Source organism: Alexandromys fortis, unplaced genomic scaffold, assembly GCF_014885135.2.
Source record: "Alexandromys fortis isolate MF-2015 unplaced genomic scaffold, M_Fortis_MF-2015_v1.1 scaffold_9, whole genome shotgun sequence".
NCBI lineage: Eukaryota > Metazoa > Chordata > Mammalia > Rodentia > Cricetidae > Alexandromys > Alexandromys fortis.
This window is the reverse complement of record NW_026067892.1, coordinates 11,894,449-11,917,892: the sequence shown is the minus strand read 5'-3', so window position 1 is coordinate 11,917,892 and position 23,444 is coordinate 11,894,449. Positions and strand designations below refer to the sequence as shown.

At 46.2% G+C, this 23,444-nt stretch overlaps 1 protein-coding gene across 1 annotated transcript; it reads left to right on the top strand.

The window, feature by feature from the left end:
- The first annotated feature begins 15,059 nt into the window (after positions 1-15,059).
- Mrln (myoregulin) lies at positions 15,060-22,862 on the top strand. Its single transcript, XM_050137820.1, has 3 exons — positions 15,060-17,379; positions 20,800-21,022; positions 22,391-22,862. Exons 1-3 carry the CDS (start codon positions 17,343-17,345, stop codon positions 22,548-22,550), a joined length of 420 nt encoding a protein of 139 aa, XP_049993777.1. The 5' UTR covers positions 15,060-17,342; the 3' UTR covers positions 22,551-22,862.
- The last annotated feature ends 582 nt before the right edge of the window (positions 22,863-23,444 follow it).

Below are 23,444 nucleotides of genomic sequence, written 5' to 3'. Positions count from 1 at the left end.
AATGTATTCTATTTATTAAAAAGTTTACTCTTGGGCCAGTGAGATCGCCCAGTAGATAAATGAGTTTGAACTCTGAGACCCCATGTGGTCAGAGAGAACCAACTCCTGTTAAGCTGTCCTCTGACCTCCACATCCCTTCAGTACACACATAGACAAAAGCAATAAAAGGTAGTGACAAAACTGTTCTTTACAACACACTTCAGCATTGTTCCAACCAGTCATGGAACCGCTGGACCGCCTTTACCCATTGAATAAAGGCAACTCTGGGAAGAAGGCTCCCCCCCACCCCCCTACATCCAGGTTTTCTGTGCTGTGTTTCAGAGTTTTGGGAGGCAGCCAATGAATGGCCCACCCTGTGCTTTGTGAGGGATTCCAGCAAATGGCACAAGTCACCATGGTGAAGTCAGGGAGCCTGGGAGGTGGAGGGAATAACCATCTCATCATCACAGATTGCTGATTCTCTTGAAAAAGTCAAGTGCAGGAAGGCTGCTATTGCCCAGTCGTTGCGGGCTGAGTGGTCGGTGCACCTGGAGGGCAGAGAGCCCCGCCCTCTTCAGAGCCGGTCTGCCCACCACTGTAGTTAATTAAAGCATGGAGCTGCAGACTCTTGAGGTCCTGACCTACTTGGAAAGGGCATAGGTTGAATACGGGAAGTCCAGTACAGCCAGTTCTTGTGTGCTCATGGGAAAGAGGAACAGAAATTAAAGCCTGCCGTGGAGAATGGCATAGACCAGACGTTCCTGGACTCATATCCAAATAATCATAAGACAAATGTACCCCGGGGGACTTCGGTAAATGAGACTTCCTTGTGGACCTCAGGCTATAAAGTAGGATTAGTGTTTCTCTGTTCTCGTGGCTATAGTATCTGCTAATGCAGTGGTTCTCAGCCTGTGGGTTGTGACCCCTTTGGATTACTTAAGACTGTTGGGGAACTAATATTTGCATTACAATTCATAATAGTAGCAAAATTGCAGTTATGAAGTAGCACCAAAAATTTTATGGTTGGGTGGCTGGGGATTGCTGTATGAACTGTAGTTAAGGGTCTCAGCTTTAGGAAGATTGAGAATCACGATCTAATGTGTTTCTTATAATATGGATTGGGGGGGGGGGTTTGAGACAGGGTTTCTCTGTGTAGCCTTGACTATCCTGAAACTCATTTTGTAGACTGGGCTAGCCTTGAACTCACAGATATCCATCCACCTGCCTCTGCCTCCTGAGTGCTGGAATTAAAGGTGTGCGCTCCCACTGTCCTACTGCAAGATGTGTCTCAGGGTGGGGTTAGCAGGCTGAGCTGAGGCAGGTCTGGCATTATAAAGAGATCCAAAGAATGACATATTTTAAAAGTCCTGGCTCTCCTGAGTGTTCTGGGGGCACACTTTTAATCCCAGCACTAGAGAGTCAGTGGCGGAAGGATGTCAGAGCCCCAGACCAGCCAGGGCTATACTGTGAGACCATGTCTCATAAACAACGAACCAAAAGCCCTTCCTCTCTGAAAGTAGCCCTGATTCATATTGCTTGCTAATTTCTTTAGTGTAGCGTAAATGTTCTGATCACAAGTGACTTCAAGCTGTAGCTTTGTTTACCATGTAACTGTGTTAACTGTAAATAGTCTTGTGAGGATGAGAAAAGCAAGACAGAAGCTGGCATGTAGCTTAGGGGGTAGAACACTTGTCCCGCCAGCACACAGTCCTGGGTTCTCTTCCCCAGGCCACATAAACCGGAAGTGGTGGTGCACCCCTGCAATGCTAGCACTTGGAAGTAGGAGGCAGAGGGTCGGGAGTTCAGGTTATCTTCAGCTATGTAGCCTAAGTGAGCCTGCCTAGAATAGATGAGACAATGTCTCGATGAAAATAACAAAAGTAGAATGAATTTTTTTTAAAAAAAAGTGTGTTAAGGATTATCTTTTTCTCATATCTTTTTTTTTTACCCAAATTCTGTGTAATTTAATTTTTAAGTGTCTATGGTCTACAACCAGGGGATTGTTCCTAGATGTAATAGTTGGCCCTCATGAGCTTTGCCCCAGCACATCAGGCTTGAGGTCAATAGCGGCTTTGCTCTCCAGCATGCCTGTCCATCCTTTAGCCCACAGGCCACATGGGACCACAGTGTCTGTGACTGAAGTCCAACAGAAAATCTGAAACTTCTTTCACCGTGATTTTTGCATTGGGGAGCGTGCTTGGTCAGTTTGCGACTTCCCTGTCCTGTTGTCAAGCATGAACTTTGTCAGCAACAATGTGAACACCATGGTCTTATGAAGTCTGGGCATGCCATGACCTTTGTGCTTGGCGATTCCCTCACAGGGCAGGGCCAGAGAAGGGGTGGGGGAGCAGCAGTGATTTATGTGGGAAACTCGCAGCCCAAGCACGGCTAAAGGCTTGGAGCAAGCATGAAATGGATGTGGAAGAAGGCATGCGGCTGAGTGAGACTCTCTTGGGAATCTCAGGACCCTGAGACAGCTGTCGTGTGGAAAGCGTTTCCGTCTTGTGCACCAAGAGCTAACCTGTCACTCTCTGACTGTGTCTTTGTTCGAGTGTAGTTTTCACACTGTTTTCCACCTCCCTGCCTTTGTCTTCCCTTGCCACCACCCTGTGATTCAGCCTGGACAGGAGCCCGGAAGCCGTACAAAGCAGGAACATTAGTTAACAGTGGGAGGAACTCGGGTGGGCGATCTTTTCCTCTTCGCAGTCCCGTGTTGGATGTTCTAGATGGAGGTGGCTGCTCCTCACCCCTCCCTCTGTCTTGGGTTTCACAGACTTCATATGACTTGCCTGGGATCAGTTGGCAAGGCCAAAGAATCTGGTTCCAGAAACACGATCTTAGCCACTTAATGGGCAAAAACTGTCGAGGTGGGATGCCCAGTCACCCTGGGTGACGCTTGTCTGCGGCTGGAGCTAAGAATGGTGATATACACCCGTGCTCAGCGATTTTTCCAGACCCAAATGGACCAGGGTACACTTAGTGCCCTGCTGGCCACATCGGACACTTGTAACATCTTCTGCCACCTTGTCACTATCCCCAGGTCATATTATTCAGAATAACACTATGAAAATGTTTGCTAACTGGCCACATTGTGTAAACAGCACGCTCCTTTAAATCAACCCTCTCCCTGTGTGTGTGGAGGTCAGGAAACAACCTTGCTATTATTGTTCCGAACCTTCCACCTTAAGACGTTAAGGTCTCTTACTGGTTTTTTCTTTCCCGCTGTGTACCCAGGTTAGCTATCGTGTGAGAACCTGCAGATCCCTCCCTTTCCTGCCTCCCATCTTTTCAGGGGAGTCTTGGAGTCACAGACAGATGGATTACTATGTCTGACCATTCATTTTGGGAATTCAAGCCCAGGTTCTTACGCTCGCGCCTCAAGCATTTCTCTCAATGGGCCACCTCCCCAGCCCATGGCGGCACATCTTTGACATTCTGAGCCCTGGTTCCTTCATCTTGGTTTGGTTTTTGTTTGTTTTGTTTGCTTGCTTGCTTTTTGGATTTTTAAGGCAAGATTTCACTGCGTAGCCCTTGCTCTCCTGGAACTCATTTTATAGATCAGGCTGGCCTCGAACTGTACAGAGATCCCCTTGCCTGTACCCCCCCCCCCCACCACCACCACCAAGTGCTCAGACTAAAGGCATGTGCCACCACCGCCCGGATTATCTTGGTTCTTAAATGCAATGGCTTATCAAACTAAAAGGGAAGAACCCTGAGGCACAGAAATGCGCAGTCCCCTGTTCTCACTGTCCACAGGGCATAACATGTTAGGCTGTGGGGCTGGCTGAAGTCTAAACCAGAGCAAAGGTTTCTTTGGACTCGACCAGTACCCAGGTTTCCAGCCAAGTTCTTAAATCGCATTCTGCCATATAATCTGAAGAAAACTTGGCTTCCCTCATCTTTAAGACCTCGATCAGCCCTGTTTTACTGAGGGCAAGTTGAACAGCCAAGGCAGGAAGGCGCGGATATACTTGTAAAACAGTTACACAGTAAATGTTATTTTTATGATAGTCTCTGTGTGCTTTGGGGAGAACGGTTGCTTTTAAATAGGCAATAAGGACCTTGGTTGATGTATAAATTTCACTGCCACTCAGAGAGAGGAATAGCCTACTCATGCTACTGGCCACTTTATACAGCCCCACCCCACCCCCTACACACACACACACACACACACACACTTTGAGACTGGAAGAAGGGAAGGGACCCAGGTTTGACCTTGAATGTTTAAGAGCCTACGTCCTGAGTTAACATTTTGTTTATTTGTGGAGGACCAATAGATTTCTTGCCAGGCTTAGATTGGCCTGGCTATGTGTCTGAAGGGGAGATCTACCCATGAAGCATGGCTTATGCTCATCTGAGCTGAACACCAACTTTGGTGAGACTTCCATTTCAACAGGGTTTCTGGTTCCAGAAACACCAGAACACCCCATGCATTTGGCTCTAGGCATGACTCCTCTTGTCTCCATCCTCCCCTGCCTATTTCCCCCTCCCTCCCGTTTTACCACCAAGAATGGCATGCTTTTGCCACGGCCATCCCTGTTCAGAGCATGGTCTTGGAACCAGAATGTCTGCTACCAGAGCGTGCAACCTTGTATACCTGTGTCTTTGGATGAGTGATGTGGCCACTCCGGATCTGTAGCCTTGTCTTTGCCATCAGGTTGTATGAGGGTGTTACCCTGAGTGACGCTTGTCTACAACTGAAGCTGAGAGCAATTATATGCACCTGTGTTAGGTGACTTTCCAGACCCAAGCTAGCAGCCAGTGGAGCTTCTCGAATCTGTTTTTATTTTATGAACTTGCACATAAACATAAAATTGTGCCTTCTTCTGCAGTGACCTGATTTTCCTGGCACCGACATAGGAATATTGCAAATGAAAGTGATAATCCCCTTTTAGAGTGTTTCTGTCGCCGGGCGGTGGTGGCGCACGCCTTTAATCCCAGCACTAGGGAGGCAGAGGCAGGCGGATCTCTGTGAGTTCGAGACCAGCCTGGTCTACAAGAGCTAGTTCCAGGACAGGCTCCAAAGCCACAGAGAAACCCTGTCTCGAAAAAAAAAAATAGAGTGTTTCTGTCTTTCTTCCTGGGTGCAACGGTGCCCACTGGTCATGCCAAAGCTTAGGAACTGTCACCGGACTCAGTTGGATTTAGAATTGCCATGGGAATGCACTTCCGGGTGTGTCTATGAGGGTGCTCCCAGAGACGTTTAACTTCAGAAGGACATATCTTGAGTGTAGGTGGCAGGGTGCTGTGGCCTGAGGTTCTGAAAAAGGAGGAAGTGGGGTGCTAGCGGACATCCGTCTCTGCTTCCTGACTGTGGACACAGTATGACCAGCCGCCACACGATGCCCGTGGTGATGACATACCCTCCATGATGGGCTATACCCACCTTTAGATTAAGAGCTCACTCAGAAAGCCCCTTCCGTTCTTAAGTTGCTTTTGAAAGATGTTATTGGTAAAGCAGCAGCAGCTAGAAGAATAATTAATTCATCAAGGCAGAAAGATCATGAATTCAAGGTTGGCACAGCTACATTGCAACCCTAACCACCATCCTCTGAGACCACACAAAGAATTCCCTTAGTTCTAGGCTGTGCATGGTGATAGACACTGTAATCCCAGCCCTTGGGAGGCTGAGGCAGGAGGCTGGAGAGTTTGAGGTCAGCATAGGCTGCACGGTAAGACTCCATCACACAAGAGGAAAAAGGCAGAAAAGAGGAAAGCACACTATACTCATCTTGTAGTGTCTTCTGTGAGATGCTTTGACTTGTTAAGATTAAGTTGCCAAGTCCCCACTGTGTAGGTTGGAGGACTGTCATTCATGTCTAAGAACTGACAGAAACTCTCCGTCTCCGAGGCCCACAGCTGCATCAGCCATAGAATATCCCCTACAATGGGCACAGGCATCATAACGGGGCCCCAGATTGAGCCAAACAGGACAGAAGGCAACAGCCTTCCATTGACATTCTTCTTTAGTTCCTCTATGTACTTATTATCCCAAAGATGATCTCTCTGGGATGTGTGTGTGTGTGTGTGTGTGTGTGTGTGTGTGTGTGTGTGTGTGTGTGTGTGTGTCAGGTTGATTAAGGGCAGCACATTAGTTTCCTGGTACATATTACCATGAAAGGCGTTCATTTACTGCATTTGGCTAATCATCTATCTGCACTAGGCCAGGCTGTCTTCCTCCAGTGGAGGCTCCTGCTGCCCAAGGTCCTGAGAATTCTAAGGAGGAACATGAGCAGAGCAAAGCCTCCAGATCCGACATGACTGTCAAGGGACACCCGCCAGAGCTTCCTTTCTGCAACTCTGAGGTCCCCCGAGAAGAGGAAGCTAGGTCCATGAGGAAGGAGTAGGTTGGGTCTCAGATTTCACCGAGGATTTGCTTGGTTTTCTTAGAAGGTTCCCTGAGTCATTCATCACTCATCAAGCATATTACTACATAATTAACTTCTTTAAATGATACCAGGGGAAACCATGACCACAGCGTTCATGGGTCGGGGAAATGGTTTAGCATTTAAGAGCACTGACTGCTCTTCCAGAGGACCTAGATTCAATTAAAGCCCCCACATGGCAGCTTAACAACTGTCTGGACTTCCAGTTCCGGGGATCCAACTCCCTTATAGAGATGCACATGGAGACAAACACCAATGCAAATAAAACATTTTTAAAAAATAGAAAAATAGCTTTCATTGTATATAATATTTTGTATTTCTGATGCTCCTTTTCGGGAAATTTAAGAAATAAAAAGTGAGAGAGTTGTCCCTGGCAACAATAACAGATGCTAGAAGCAAAATGTATAAGTTTGCTGAGTTTTCCAGAGGCTACATGGACTGACTGACCTATCACAGTTAGCTTTGGTAAATGGCGTGTTGGTATGTGTGCTGGCAACAGAATCACCTGATTGTTTGCCCCATCTTCCATTAACACAGCCATATACACATACAGCCAGTAGCTACTCATAAATGCTAAGCCAGTCATTGTAACTGGAGGATTCTCGCCTGTCAGCCAGCTCCCAATTAACCACTCTGAGCCTTAATATTAATTGCAATCGGTTTGACCTATGAGCTCAGGCTCATTATTAACTAGCTCTTACTCCTTAAATTAACCCATTTCTATTATTCTATATTTTACCATGAGGCTCATGACTTGTTAACTCACATCTGGCTTCTCCAATGGCTGTTGACACTCCCAGACTCCATCTTCTTTCTCCCTGTATTCAGTTTGGGTTTCCCACCTAGCTATATTCTGCCCTGCCATATGCCAAAGCAGCATTATTCATCAACCAATGAAAGCAACACATATCCACAACATACAACAGGGCTTCCCACATTAAATCACAGTGTGGGTAGTTGAAATTTGGAAGCCGATCAGCAATCACTCCGGTCTCACCAGTATCTAGTTAGTCAGAGAGTTTGTTTTGGAACAAAAGCAAAAAACAAAACAAAACAAAAAAAAAACAACAACAAAAAACCCCACACAGTTGACAAATGAATTTAAGGAAAGGTTTTATTGTTTCTCTAGGCTAAAGGATCCAGTCCTTCATGGTTGGGAAGTCATGGCAGAAAGGTCATGAGATAACTGGTCACAATGGGGTCACAATGATGACACAGAGACCTGACTGCTAGTGTTCAGCTTGCTTTTATTTTTTTTCTTTGTTCCCAGTCTGGTACATGGTGTCCATGGCATAGTGTACCCCTCTTAAAGAAGGTTCTTCCCTCCTCAGGTAAATCTCTGTGGAGACTCTCTTACAGACATGCCAGAAGTGTCTCCTAGGTGACTCCAAATGCAGCCAAACTAACTATGGAAGATTCACCATCATGGGCTTTGAGCTAGGGTTAAGAATGAGATAGTGAGCCCTGCCCCGAAGAGGGCCACAGTACAGTTTTACATACTGCAGCCACAGGTAGGTAAATACCACTTCTCCTTTAACACTCAAGACAACAACTGTCTTCAGTGGAACTTGATCTAAGCTGCTCCCCCAGTGATCTGGATAATTTGACATTCAGTATGAGGGAGGGAGGGGCTTGGAGGGACCATCTGGAAATTCTTGAAATAGAGATTTTTCAAAAGAAGAGTGTCCCTGAAGCCAGAAGCCACATTCTACTCTTTCTGTCTGACCACATCAGTTCTGCAGGTTGTTTTGGGGATATGGTGTCACCCCAACATCTACTTATCCCTAAACAGCTATAATACGATTTTAAAATTGTTTTGGAGAGGAAACAAACTTCAAGCAATCCATACCAGAGCTGAGGAGAAGGCTGAGTCAGGAGAGTACTTGCTAGGCAAGCATGGGGACCTGAGGTTCGATGTCCATGATACATATTAAAAAGTCAGGTGTAGTGACAGTACATGCATTCCCAGCACTGGGGAGTCAGAGACAGGTGGGTGGGTCACTGAGGCTCCATAGCTAGCCCCAGGGTACTTGTCAGGTTCTGGGTCAGTGAGAGACACAGTCTCAAAATAGTGGACAGTGTCTAAGGCAGCGGTTCTTAACCTTCCTAACGCTGTGACCCTTTGATACAGTTTCTCACGTTGTGGTGACCCCCCCCAACCATAAAATTATTTTTATTGATACTTCATAAGTGTAATTTTGCTAGCGTTATAAACCACTGTAAATATATGCTATGCATGATATGTGACCCCAAAGGGATCATGACCCACAGATTGAGAAGCACTTGTCTAAGGAATGAAACTGGTACCTTACCCACAACCCCACACAGAGATACGAACTCAAGATCAATACTAGACATTTTAAAATCCGCTTGATATCTTTTGACCATAGAGGAATTAAAAATAGTTTCCCTGAATCCACATGTCGTATTAGAGCTTCAACAAATCTTGCCTTAGACACCCGCATACATGTGGCATTACACACATAGAGAGATGCATACTCATAAGTAAAAACTAAAGTAACAAAAGCCCAGGTCCCCACAGAAAGGGAGCGTGGCAGAGCAAAAGTCATTTAGCATTAGCTAAGCCTTGCGCTCTCAGCTAGAAGCTTTTGATTGCTTGTTAATATTTTGGAAACTGCTAACATGAGGACCTATGGGTGGAGGAGGAAGCCATCCCTGCCTAGTGGCTTGCTTGAGCTACTGTGTAATATTTTTGTTACAGTTCATCCCACCTGTGCCTGTCAGTTCCCTTCCGTTCTCCTCCCATGACAGACGGGCTCATGTGTCTGCCTAACACTCTAAGCCAGTTATTAATAACAGCCCGGTGAGCTCTGCCTCCACCGAGAGCGTATGGTGTGCTTGAAAAGGAAGAGCCACCATTCCCGTGACTTTGGACTTGGCCCGTTAAACCCCGAACAGTAAGTGTTGTGTTTGTCTTTTTAAGTAGCGTTGGCAGAGGAGAGCTTAGTGTGACTCTTGCCTGCTCTGCCTAGGAAACAATGGCGGATGAAACTTGCTGAGACTCACAAAACCTATTTCCACTGCCTGTATTTCAACATCGCTCCAAGTTCCATGAGCCTGGTGAGAGGAGAGATTAACGAATTAGGATCCTGCCCTTTCGTTTCAGGTTTGGCTAACGGCAGGAGGAGCGGGTGATTAATAATGCTGGATATAAATCGCTTGGCCAAGCCGTCGAGCTGCAGCTTGACACATTTTCCTGTGTTTTCTCTCCAGATAGAATCCCAGGGGTTTCAAAGGGAGTTTTCACTTACAGGAATTATGTGGGGGAGCTGGAGGAGGCATGAGGCCCAGCTGTTTTCCCATGTTCTGGGTTTGGGTCAGAAAGAGCAGCCAGGTTGCACAGACCCATTGCTTACTAGTGTCATAACCAAAGGGCTTTGCTGCACCCTTTGTAATGGTTACTTCTCAGAGGCTGGCGAAGTAGGTCATTGTGTTTGCTGTCTGGCAAGGGAGGATAATGGAATTCAGAGAGCCAGATGCCTCGCCCAGCCCTCATGAACGGAGCTGACACCTGATACTCCAGTCCTCCTTCGAGGCCATGTACTAGCATAGCTCTCTGCGTAGGTTGTGGGAGCTATATTACGGAGCACGTGTGTGCTTCTAGATAGAATCTTACCAGCATTATAGTGATGAATCGGAAAGACACAGATGTGGGCCAGGTAAGAGCAGTTGCAAAACTATACAGGGACTCAGCCTCCCCACTTAGGAAATGAAAATTGTTACTTATCTTGCAGGGTTTTGGGTGCTTGCTAATAATGTCTATAAATAACCATGAATAGGAAGAACTTATTTTAATGTTATCCATAAGATCGGATGTATTTTATCTTCAGAATTATCCCCCATTTCCAATTCAGTTGCAGAGCCTACAAATACCATACTTGATAGGAAACATTAGTCTGAAGAACAAGCTCATGTTGACCTGCCCCGCATTGGATGTCTTTGTTTTCAGAACGCTGTGTGCTGTACCAGTGTTGAGAGTGAATGGGAAGATCCTATCTTGCTTACAACTCAAGACTAAAGGCCCTACAGCTGGGATCAGAGATAGTGGGGCAGCTCCACCCCTGAGCCTCCTGCCCATTTTTCTCTGTTGCGCGCTTCTGGGAATCTCTTTGCTTACACAGAGTAGAGAGGAAGGTGGTTGGGACTCCAGAAGCAGGATGGGATTTATGTTTTCCTCTGTAAGTGTACACTGGGCAAAGGTGTATTGCATTTCTTCTGTGTAAAGGCACAGGACTGGCCCAGAACAGCCCATAAGCCATTCCTGTGGTAAGAGAAAATGCTTATTTTATGAGGAACTCCAGTAAGAAAGTGGGCTTCTTCATGATTCAGAACCTGGGGGGAACCCACAAACTCATCATAATCTTCATAATGGCTTGATGAGCTTAGAAAACATACTTAACGATAAACCTTGCTGGGAATGGGAGATGGTGGCCAAGTGCTTGGCACACAAGCTGAGGGCCCGAGTTGAGATCTTCAGCATCTGAATGAAGTTGAGTATGGAGGCAGGAGATGACTCCGTGGTTAAAACCACTTGCTGCTCTTCCAGAAGACCCAGGTTCAGTCCCTGGCACCCACATGGTGGCTTACGACCATCTGTAACTTCAGTTTCAGGAATCCAATGCCTTCTTTCGGCCTCCATGGACTTGGTCCATGAACCAGGCATTCACTTGGGGCATAGACACACATGCAAGCAAACACCTATATACAGACAATTTAAAATGAAACAGACTGTGGTTGGTGGTGCATCCCTGTAACCCTAGTAATGAGACAGGCCATGGAGACAAGCGGGTCCTCGGAATTCCCAGGCCAGCTTGCCTAAGCCAATCAGTGAGTTCTGGGCTCAGTGAGAAATTTTATTTTTTATTTTATTTTTTTAAAAAAAAAGAGTTATGAAGAAAGACAGTTGATATTAACATCTGGCCTCCACACATACCTGCACATGGATGGATACATGTGCACAAACAATGTAAATACCCTCACATACATGCACACACAAGCATGCAATACCTTCCACATGCATGTACACAATAGCATGCACATGGATACATGTGCACAAACAATGCACATACACCGCACATACATGCACACAATGATACACCTCACCATCCCTGTGGCCACCAGAATAATTGAGGGTCGACATTGTTGCCAGTCCTGAAGGAAACCGTAGTCTCATTTAAACATGAAATGGTGTTCTCCAGCCTTCTGCATTCTTAACTAAACCTCCTCCCAGAGAACATCCGAAAGCTCTCAGAAATTGTGTATACACTGAAGAGCATTTTACACCAGCAGCAGCGAACTGTTAGAAATGTGTGAGGCAAACCATGTAAGCAACCGAAAGCTTTTACCAAATGCTTTGGAGAACTCAAGGATTCTCCCCTCTCTAGTCCTCATTCCCAATCCAGCAATGACACTCGTTTGGGCAGTTAAATTCTGCATATAACACCCCCATAACCCCCACCTCACCGCACCCCCATGACCACCACTACCATCCAGTCCACCCGAATCCCCATACCTGTTTCCTCAGCCCACCTGGCGGCTGGATGTTGGGAGCTGTTGCCTGTTGGGGTTCTCTTTCCAAGCCGGGTACCAAGAGTACTCAGCCAAAGCCTGGACGTTTCATTAGACCTTGTTTAAGAGTGCATTCTGTGAGTCATGGACAGGGTGGGAGCTTAGTGGACGATAACATCCTGATCATTTGCATTGCAGACTGTTTCTAATACCACTCAACAACACCAACGTGAGCTGGAGAGATGGTTCAGAGGTTAAGAGCACACTGGCTGCTCTTCCAGAGGTCCTGAGTTCAATCCCCACTAACCACAACCATTTGTAATGAAATCTGGTGCCCCCTTCTGGCCTGCAGGCATATATGCAGGCAGAATACTGTATACATAAATGAAAACAAACAAACAACCCCCCCCAAAAAACTGACATAATTTAAGGGTCAATGCACAACTTACTTAGTGGTGAGAATGTGGCAAGTAGGAACTCCAAACCTTCAGGAGCCCCAGCAGCAGATGAGGAAGAGGACGCTTTTTCTCAGGAGTACAGAAGGGGTTTGTTTTAGGGCCAGGATGCTGACTTTCAAGCATCTGGGGCATGTGTGGGGCATGGTGGCGACATGAAAGGAGAGATGTGAGTAGCATGGGAGAAAGAAAAGGGACGGAGGTGGCTTGGAAGAAAAACACGGGCAGAGCGGTGAGAGCCAGGTCTGGGAACCCCTCTGCCCCCTGGCAGGCACTAGACAGTCAAGCGGCCTTTCCCAAGTGCTGCCAGCCAAAGCAGGGCTTTGCTGGCCGCGTCTGCATTGGCTTCGCCTTTCTAGGGCTTTTTGCATGAGCCACTCCCTCGCTCTTCTGGTCTGGGTGCTGAGAGGGGCCGGTTTTCTGATTCTGATAATTCATCTCAGTGGTTCCTGAGCACCAGGCGGCATGCCGGGCTCTCCGCTTTTGTTCTTTATTTTATTTTATTTATTTATTTATTAAAGATTTCTGTCTCTTCCCCACCGCCGCCTCCCCTTTCCCTCCCCCTCCCCCAATCAAGTCCCCCTCCCTCGTCAGCCCAAAGAGCAATCAGGGTTCCCTGCCCTGTGGGAAGTTCAAGGACCACCCAGCCTGGGTTAAAACCGGTCTCGCTGAACATAGTGGACAATGAGGACTACTGAGACCTCAAGAACAATGGCAATGGGTTTTTGATCCTACTGTACCTATTGGTTTCGTGGGAGCCTAGGCAGTTTCATGAATGCTCGGCTTTTGTTCTTATCAGCCCTGAGAAACTGCAGTGCCGTAGCCTACGGCCTTGGTGCCAAGCAGATTTCTTTGCCATTCTCAAGTCACAGCTTGTTCAGCAGATGACCTTGGAGAGATTATTGATCTGTCTGGGCTTTTGGTCTCTCCAACTAAGAGAGGACTCGTGTTAATTTCTAACCGCTGGTGTTTCCTGAGCCTGACCTCAAAGTGTGGAGGGTCAATTAATGCTGGCCATGAAGTAAATCCTGCAGATGCCTGCCAGGCGGGCGTTATTTTTCTCTCTGTCCTCCCAGATAAAGTAACGTCCCTCTTCCAAAGGCCTAGAGAGCCAGCCAGGATCTAAACCCGTTCCATCCAGCTCCAGATCCTCCTCTTCCCTTCTCCTTGTTCACTGCCCGAATGTGGCCAAACACGCCTTTGTTCTCAGTTCAACTTTACTTTGTCAAATTTGTTGTGTGACCCTGACCCGCCAGATAGTTCCTGTGTTCCCTCGTGTTTTACATTACAGGGAACTTTCTGGTTCTATGTTGGCCTGAATCAAAAATGAGGGGTGGGGGGGGGGGAGCCGGGGGGGATGACAAAGGCAGATTCTTTACGAATAATAAACTCGGGTGAAGCAGAGACCGACGGCTTTAAATGTCAGAAGGTTGCTAGGCAGTTGTGGCACCAGCTCGGAAAACAATGACCAGGGGCCCTGGCCAAGTCTCTCCCTCTCAAGAGCTCATGTAGCAAAATGAGGGGACGATGAAAACCGAGAGCGCATGCTGATGCCAGCGGTCCCTTTAATACTTTCACTACTAATTATTTAATTATTTTTTTCTTAGCTAGAAAGGAGAAAATCACCTTGAAATTAAGTCGTAATCAGTAAGCAGGCTGCGGCAATCAGGGCTGCAATCACTGTAATGCCGTAGGTTCTTCTCCTGTTTTCAGGCAGGTTTTTCTCCTATCCAAGGTTCACCCCGATGAAGGCCGTCTTTGCTCCGTATCAAGGGCCTTTCTGATGCGATTCAGCTGCGGGCATCCTTGAATGGGGCCTTAGTCAGCCCAGAAAATACAGCTTCAGGTGATAGTTCAAAATTTTTATGGAGCTTACAAATTCTTTTCGCTATTGAACGTGCATGCATACGTTCCCAGTGAATTCCCACGTCACTGGAGTTTGGGGCCCTTTGGGGCTGCAGATCTTAATGCTGTCATTTAAATGACTGCAGGTCATGGCATCCTGGGTCAAATGTTGGTGGCCTGCCAGCGGCTTGACTCCCAGTTACAAGCCAACATAAAAAAAAATAAATTCGAACAAAAACATCTAAACAGATTTTCATAGGATTGCTCAAGTTCAAAAAGACAATCTTATTAGTGAACACCACCCTCACTGGAGTGCAGAGCCCTTTCCAAATCGAGACAAGTTGAACGCATTCAACCTTGGGGTTGTTCTTGTTTAAACAGTTTCCTGAGAAAAGTAGTCTGTGTTTTTCCCACTGCGATTTTCATCTGAACAAGGCCAGTAAGTCTTCCAAGAAGGTGTCTGTTTTGAACGCATGTATGATGTCAGCGCTGGTCGAAAACCAGAGAGTGTCACAGACTGTCTGGCCTGTTACCCAGGATCAGCCCAGTGCCCCCACCTTCTAGGAACCTGGACCTGTTGCTGTGGGGCCATGTAGGTGACAGGCATGGCTTGGTATGTTTCTGCCAAATGCAAGATCAGTTCTGCCTGAGTTCAGGATGGAGCACCAAAGAAACAATGTGCCAGGGCAAACAAGCGGACCCTCCTCCTACAGCAATGTAGACTCTCAGGGTGGACAAGGATCTGAGCAGTTCGTGTGAAGATCCTGAGGGAACCTGTGAGTGTTTTGCTGAAGGGCAACATGCTAGGCTATGTCTAATAATTACTGCTATTGAGCCTTATGTATTTATTTTCTAGACACAAATAGTCACTGGGATCTCTCATCATCCTAAAAGGAAGATGCTCTTGCCACCTCAGGTTACAGAAGTGCTTGCTGATGCCAGGGTTTGGTGTAACTGGCTGAGGTCCCACGGCAAAAGGTAGACCTGAAGCTCAAATCTCGTCAGTCTGAATCTCGGCCTTTCTCTTAGCCTCCATGGCCTATAGTCATTCTCTTGCGTCTAGCGCATGTTCAGGAGCAGGCCAAGGAGGGGAACCCTTCAGGTGTAAGGGACAATGGTTACAAACGAGATGACAAACAGTACCTGGTGGCATACTCATGCTGTCTTAGCACTTGGGAAGTCCAGGAAGAGTGTCAGTTTGAGGCCAGTCTGGGCTACATTTTGAGTCCAAGGCCGGTCTGAACTACAAGGTAAAACCAAGTCCAACAAAACAACTTCCAGCTGACCTCATTGTGAGGCAGTGATCATGACCTGTGGTCTGGGAATGTCCCACTGGCTGAGGGTAGATTGCCCAAATGACAGGGAAAAACAAAAAAACAAAAAACAAACAAACAAACAAAAAAACCTCTTCACCATTATAAAGACAGTCTGGAAAACAGGGTTGTCAGGCCCCAAGTGCACCCAATTGTCCCACAGGCCATTCACATTTATGGAAAGAAACCTGAACCAGCAAAGGAATGTGGCTAGTAATGTCAGCTAGCATGACCAGTGTCCCCTGCAATTCTTACCCTTTCTGAAGCAATTTCTCATTCAAAAGCTTTACCCAGTTTGTGGAGTTGAAAGTGTGCCGTGTGGAGGCTAGCGTTCTGGATGTGTCTGGATCTACCCCAGGAGGCTAGCAGCCATGGGCTACAGGGTGTCCCACAGTTTCCCAGGGTACATGGAAGGGCCCGACTCACTGCCGACCCTCGGTGAATTGGAGTTTACTGTGGTGACATTTTTCATGGTCTCACTCTTCAGCGCCCATCTCAAGGAAACTTTGGTGAATATTATCTTAGCCGTTGGATGGAGATGAAGACACAGGGTTAGAAAGCTCTCGCAAAAAGGAAATATTTTTGAAGCGTGACTCATGTGTTTAAGACTCTTACTAAATTCAAGGAAAAGTGTTTTTCTTTTGATAGTAAAAGAGACTCACAAAGCATGTACTGTTCTTTCCCTTGACCAAAAGAAAAAAAAAAAGAAAAAGAAAAAGAGAAAGAAGTCCACACCTGAGGACGGGGAAAGGAATGACTGAAAGAGAAGTGTGAACCAGAAATGCTGTCAGGTTTTTTGTTGACTTATTTTGCTAGGGGAACTAAACAGTTAGAAAATATAGTTTTCTTGTGGTCCCAGGAGTCAGTATTATTCCCCTATAAAAATAAGGTATTTGTGGTGTTGCGGCAAGGGCTTGCAAGCCGGGAGCAGCAGGAAGGAGAAACCGATCTTTGGGAACTGAGTGCCGTCGTCATCCATTCCCGTCCATCTCACTCTGTCTTTGGAGGATGCCACTTGCTGATCTGCCCCATAGAAAAATGGAACCTGGCGACGAATTACATCATTTGCACCAGTGTCTTGACGGAGCCAATGGACAACTTCAAAGTTGATAAGACTTCATCGTCTATTATCTCTTACATATTTTTAAAATCTATTTTATGTGCATTGGTGTTTGGCCTGCACATATGTCTGTGTGGGGGTGTTAGATCTTGGAGTTACGGACTGTTGTGAGCTGCTATGTGGGTGCTGGGAACTGAACCCAGGTCCTCTGGAAGAGCAGTCAGTGCTCTTACCTGCTGAGCCATTTCTCTGTCTCTTGTTGCTTCTGTTTTTAATATAGTAGTCTATAAAATGCTATACAAACTCCCCTGGGCCTCTGAAAATGGGGAAAAGACCAGCAGAGGGGTTTATGTTGCGGGGCGGGTTATTTTTGTGCTTCAGTGTAAAATAAACTTGACCCCAAATAACCTTGAGCGTCCCAACAGAAATCGAAGGTCCTGCCTTGTGATTTTAAAACACATTTGAGATAAGAATAAGATCTCGAGAGGCTGATAAGGCATGCAGCAAAATTACACATAAATTTCAAACAAGTCAGCAAGTTAAAACTTGATGCGACTAAATAGCTTTTCCCCAGGTATACTCTTTATATCCCAAAGTAGAAAAAAAAATTGCTATCAAAGGATTGTGATAGTCAAGGTTTTAATCCAAGGTAAAAGCTGTGTGTTTTCATGCTGACGTTGTTGGTACCGGGACAAACAAACTTGTATCTACTAGGGATTCAGATCTAGAATCAAGGGGAAGAGACAAACAGGACACGGCCAAGTTCCTGTTTGTCATGGGTGTTTTGAATGAAATGGGAACATGTTTGTTTGGTGAGTCTATCTCTGATAGATTTTCATGGGAGCAAGCATTTCACTGGCAAAATCTAATGTTCCTTTTTGTTCATAGTTTTGTAGTGATAGTTTAGCAAAACCGATCAATATGGACTACTTTTTTACTTTTTAGCAGAGCGGGAAGAATGCTATGAGGAAAATAACTTTTTCTGGGTACCTAAGATTGGAAGAACAATAGCCTACTGACTCAATGGACCTGAGAAATGGAAACAGCTTGGGAGATGGGAATCACCCATGGGCCTTCCACCTAAGCATAGATATGCTGGCCACTGTCTGTGTGTGTATTTCTCCCTTGCCTTTTGTGAAATCCACTGTAAATGCAGAAGGGCACACAAAACTCATATGCACAAGGTCTCCTTATTTCTTTTGTGTGGGGAGGAGGGGTTGATTTTGTTTTGTTTTGTTTATGTTTTTTTGAGACTAGGTCTAGCTATATAGCTCAGGCAGGCCTGGAGCCTACTATGTAGCCTAAACTAGCCTCAAACATAGGCTCTTCCAGAGTGATCTTTTGTTTGTGTTTTAACAAATAAAGCTTGCCTGAAGATCAGAGTGCAGAGCTAGAAGTCAGCGATTGGTGGCACTCACGTTTAATCCCAGGGCTTGGGAGAGGGAGTGGGAGGCAGAGGGAGCTCTGTGAGTTCAAGGTCACCCTGGGGTACACAAGATTGAATCTAAGAGAAAGGTGATCTCAGCACTTGGGATCCCAGGCCTTTAATTCCAGCACTGGGGAGGTAGAGACAGGAGTGATATGGCTGGGCCGAGAAAGGAAAGGTGGGCGGAGACAGGAGCTCAGTGCAGTCTGAAGATGCAGTCTGAGGAGACAGTCTAAGGACAGAATCGTCCCTTCGGTCTGAACACTGGTAGAGGTAAAAGGTCTCTAATCCTTAAAGTATTCACCTCCTAATATTTAACCCTGGGTTCTATTTATTAAGACCAATTAGAATTTGTGCTTCAATCTTTCCACAGCATGCACTATGCACAGGATAACAAATAGTTTAAAAGCGATTGTGAGTGTATTGACAAGAAGTTAGACCCGGCTGGAAGCTCTTGCCTGTCCCTCTTAGTGACCTCCGCTTTGCGATGGGTGATCGTGATGGTTAACATTAGTACATTTGGAACTACCCTGGAGATGCACCTCTGGGCAGATTTTTAAAGGTGCTTTCAAAGAGGTCTATCTGGAGAGAAGACCCTCCCAGAATAGGGATCGCTACATCCCACAGACTGAGTTCAAAGGAAGAAAATGAGTTGAGGGCCAGTATACTCTCTCTTTGCTTCTTGACTGCAGTTACGGAGTGACCAGCTAGTTGCTCATGTTTCTGCCTCGTCATGATGGACTGTAGCCCCTCAAACCATGAGATTTAATAAACCCCACTCTCTTACGTTGCTTCCTTGTCAAGTATAGTGTTATGATAAGGAGAATGTTAGCTCAGTAACCACTTCCTTCTTCATATTTACCTTTAAACCACTATTACTCTCTCTCTCTCTCTCTCTCTCTCTCTATATATATATATATATACACACACTCCTCAACCGGACATAAGGCCCACACTTTCTGCTTTATGTGAAGGTGCCAACACTGTCTTTGCTTTCGTCCCTTGCTTTGTGAGGTTTGGTTTTTGTCTTTATAAGGCTCATCCTAACTTTGTCTATCTCTGGTTCAGTTGTCGTTGCAATACTGCATTCCGCTTGATGTCTATGCCACCATTGATCCCTGCCTCCCTGGTTGTAGGGACAGGAATTCCCTAGTGAGTGATGTCCCGAATGAATGTGCACGGCCAACATGGACATGGCTGTGTCAAGGACCCAGGAGCTTCAGAGAAAAGAGTGAAGCCTTCTCCCCCACGATGAGGCTCAGAGGGCAATGGGATGGTGGTGTGTCTGCGGAGACTGTCCGCTGTAGCTTTCTCTCCCTGGACATTTATGGCGTGAAGACTGCTCCCCTACAGAGCCTGCCCCTATTGCGATCTGTTACACCTGTGCCTTGATCCAGCTGTTCACCACGACCCTGCCTCCTTGTCTATCTCTGTGCAGTAACCCCTTCCTCCTCGTCTATCCATCTGTAATGACCTCGTCGCCCTTCTCAGCTCTATATAAATACCCTGAGCTTCTGGAATGCTGTGGCTTCTGCAGCCAAGAGCCCAGACCACCTGATCCCAGCTTGTCTGTTTGTGTCCCGATCTGTCTTTTCTTCATTCTCTTACTGCCCAGTCAGGTCGAAGGCCCTAGAAGCCGTGCCTGGACATGGCACCTAGGCATTTTTGGATTGACTCCAGTAAAGATACTATGAAGATCACTTGGAGACATGCTTTTCTGAAGGAAGCCAGGTGGTTCTTTCAAAGAGTATGATGCATAGGAGTCTACGGGGTACTGTGGTCACTCTAAAATATTTAAGCATCATCTCCTAAGTGATGTTTCTATGATTTCCTATGTGCATTAACCATCATTTTAATGGATATATTATGTTCCATCCATGGCTGAATAATGGCTTAGTGGCCATTCCTATTTTCTAATTTATCTTACGTAATTAAAATAATTTCGATTTTACCTGTATGTATTTACTTGGTGAAAGTGTTAAATATCTGATTTATTTCCCATGACCTTGGCCTGTTTGCCTGATGTGGAATAGAGATGGAGACCCCACCCCCACCCCCTGCATCCCAAGCTTTCAAACTTCCTGTCTCTCAGACCCACAACTGGAAGACTCCAAGTCCGATTCTGACAGGCCGGGTTGCAATAAAAGGGTGGGTATGCTCAGAACACTGTTTATAGGTGCTAAACCTTGAAACAGGGATGAACTTTGGATTTAGACTCAGAGCCTGTACCCAACAAAGATCATGTATATAAAAAAAAAAATTCAAACTCTGAAGAAAAAGAACTTGACTCTTCATTGGTCCCAATAACTTTTGAAAAGTGGTCACTGAATCTGTGCAGAGAAATAGCCTATCAGAGAGCTGGGGTCTGGTGATTGGGACAGAAGAAAACCCGCAATGGGCACTGTTGAGCACAATGTCTTTATGTTCAAGACACTAAGTACGGGAAGGATAATTACATGGTTGAAGGGCATAACGACCATATTTTACAGCCCTTTGTTATTATAAATCCACTGCCCTACTTCTTACTTTGTAAAATATTTAAAATTTAGTATTTAGAAATCAGCCCTGCCGTCTTGTGAGCTATGGTCTCTCACATGGAGATGTGTTTAAGCTTTGCCGTGAGGATATTGAAGCATTTGTTCAGCTGTTGCTTCAAGGTAATTGTTTCTTTAGAAAGTGTGGTGGATATTTCCCCTACAAGGGAAATCCTTCAGTCGGACTTGGTATTTCTTTTCAGTTTTCAATTTCTAAGCCACCCAATTCTATCTTAAAATAAAATTATAATGTCTTTGTCTCCCGTCTTCAGCGATTCTCCCTGTCAAGTCCTGCAGCAGTTTCCTGTGCCAGCTGCTGCACCTCTGTTTGCCGAACCACAGTGGAGTCCAATTAAGCCTTCCACGTGCTTTGACACAGGGACCGAGGTTGCTAGGTGAACACCTGTGCCCACAGCACTTTGGTCCTGCGAAAGCTGGAGAGGACAGTTGGAAACCGGTCGAGCCGTGCTGCCTGCCGCCGCCCGAGGATCTCAGGTGAGAAATGGCCTCACCACCATCCCTCTATTTCTCCAGCACCTATCTATTCTCATTCTTTCCTGATTTGGGGATGAATGGAGAGGTCCCCAAGACAGCCCTGACGGAGGACAGCCAGGCTGGAGACTCGAGCTATGGGAGGAAGGGAAGGACACTCCTGAACCTGTATGTGGCTCTTGCCCCGCCCCCTCTTTGGCTGAAACACAGGCAAAAGAAATGGCTGGGTGCAGAAAAGACTTGGTGCTTACTCTGCGGGTGACTGCTGTGTAACTCTGGTAAGGTGTTCCCTTCTGGGAGATTGCAGAATGGAGCCAGTTGGTGCAGAAATGGAGGAAGATTCCTCAAAGTGGGAGGAGATCTGAGCTCAGCATTCGTCTGTCTCTTTTAGCCCTCACCTTGCCTTTTTTAGCGTTGAGTGAAGAAAACTGTCCATTGAAATGGCCTACCAGGCAAATCTTGCCACTCTGTTCAAGTCTTTGTGGTCCTTTGAGAGGGTGTACAGAGTCTCGGTTTAAGGCTAGGAAAAGGGCTCACCTTGCCTGCTCGTTTTCTGGAAAGGAAGTTAGGAATGGTGTTAGCCCCGCACTAGATGTACGGTTAAAAAGTTGCTACAGCATGGGAAACCAGTCATGGCGAAACTCTGTTTAAGATTCCAGCTATTCAAAACAAAAATGAAACAGACAAAGGTTTCTATAACTCAGAGATGTGGAGGACAGGATGTTTGATCAGTGGCCAAAACACACAAAAGAGAGGTCCGGAGGAAAGTTCCAGAAATTGGAAAGACCCTGTGCCATTCAGTTTTGAAAGATGATGTTACGACTTGCATTCCCCCACGTCTTCCTCTGCTTCTCTCATGGGAATCCCTGGTGGCAAGTCAGACAGCATAAATCGGGAATGATCATTCAGGAAGCCTCTTGACCCATTCCTTGTAGAGCAAAAGACAAGTTTGGCATGCAGAAAAACAACCCGTGACCAGGGGCTAGAGAGACGACTTGGTGTTTAAGAGCACGTACTGCTTTTCCAGAGGACCCCAGTTCAGTCCCCAGTATTACAGATGGTTCCCAACTGTCTCTAACCCCAGCTATGGGGGATCCAAATCCCCTTCTGGCCTCTGAGGGCCCTGTGCTCATCTGCATATACCTCAACATTTGCATAAATTTAAAACTAAATCCTAAAAAGCAAAATAACAAGCAACAAACCAATGACTATGGCATAAAGTCACCAAAATGAGTGGGAAAAAACATATATTTCACTGGTTGGCTACAAATAGGTAGAGCGTTCGTTCCTTAGAAGGCTTTCTTCACCAAAGGAATAAGGAATATAATATGCTTCCCGCAGGGTGCTGATTGCCCTCTTTTTATTTTCTAGGGAGCAAGAATATCTGAATATGAGTGGTAGAAACTGGATATTAATGTCTACAACTTCACCCCAAAGCCTGGAAGATGAAATTCTGGGACGGCTTCTGAAAATTCTATTTGTTTTGTTTGTTGACTTAATGTCCATTATATATGTCGTCATAACTTCCTGAAAGCCTGACATCGTTCACTCTGCATGTTTCCAACTAAATTCCAGTGAATAAAGACCTACGTTTTAATATGATGAGTGGCCTTAAGTCGGTGACATACTAATATATTCTAGAAACGAGACGTTAGGATGATCACAACATACGAGTTTCTCAGTTCTTGATGGCCTACAAATAAGATTCACATGAATTGAAGCGGGAGTCCTTTGTGTGGAACTTTCACACTGTTAAGAATAAAATATTGTCCAGGCATGGTGGCGCACACCTTTAGTCCCAGCACTTGGGAGGCAGAGGCAGGTGGACCTCTGTGAGTTCGAGGCCAGCCTGGTCTACAGAATGAGTTCCAGGACAGCCAGGGCTACATAGAGAGATCTTGTCTCCAGCTTCTTCTCCCCTCCAAAAAGGAATAAAGCATTGATTTTTTTGTTCTTTGAACATCATTGTTATGTAGGATTCTGAGTAAAGCCGGTAGATAAAATCATGAGTGGAGTTGACTTTCTAAGGGTCTCACCATTCTATTTAGGGGGTCACACATGTGTGGGGGGGCACGAGTGCATCCATCCCTGTGCCTCGAGCCAGAGGCTGACTTTGGGTGTGCTCCTCTAGAGTGCCCCATCTAGTGTTCTTGACACAGTGTCTCTGGTTGATCCTAGATGCTCACTGTTTGGGCTGGACTACTCAAGGAGCTGTCCGGGCTCCTCTTGACTTCCGGTGCTGCGCTCACAGACATGCCCACGCTGAGGGTCCGGGTGTCTTAACTTAGGTTCCCGCGCTCGCATATCAAGCTCTTGGAGTCATCCCAGTGAGTCATCTTTCTGGGCCCTATGCAATGGTTTGAATGAGAACTGTCCCCCATAGGATATTTGAACACTCGGTCCGCAGGTGGTGACACTCCTTTCA

Excerpts from the sequence above, each read along its gene's own strand:
- Mrln (XM_050137820.1), top strand. The coding sequence starts at position 17,343 with ATGGGTGTTTTGAATGAAATGGGAACATGTTTGTTTG. Across the intron at positions 17,380-20,799 it reads AATGGGAACATGTTTGTTTG|CGATTCTCCCTGTCAAGTCC; the intron begins GTGAGTCTATCT and ends TCCCGTCTTCAG. Across the intron at positions 21,023-22,390 it reads CCGCCGCCCGAGGATCTCAG|GGAGCAAGAATATCTGAATA; the intron begins GTGAGAAATGGC and ends TTTATTTTCTAG.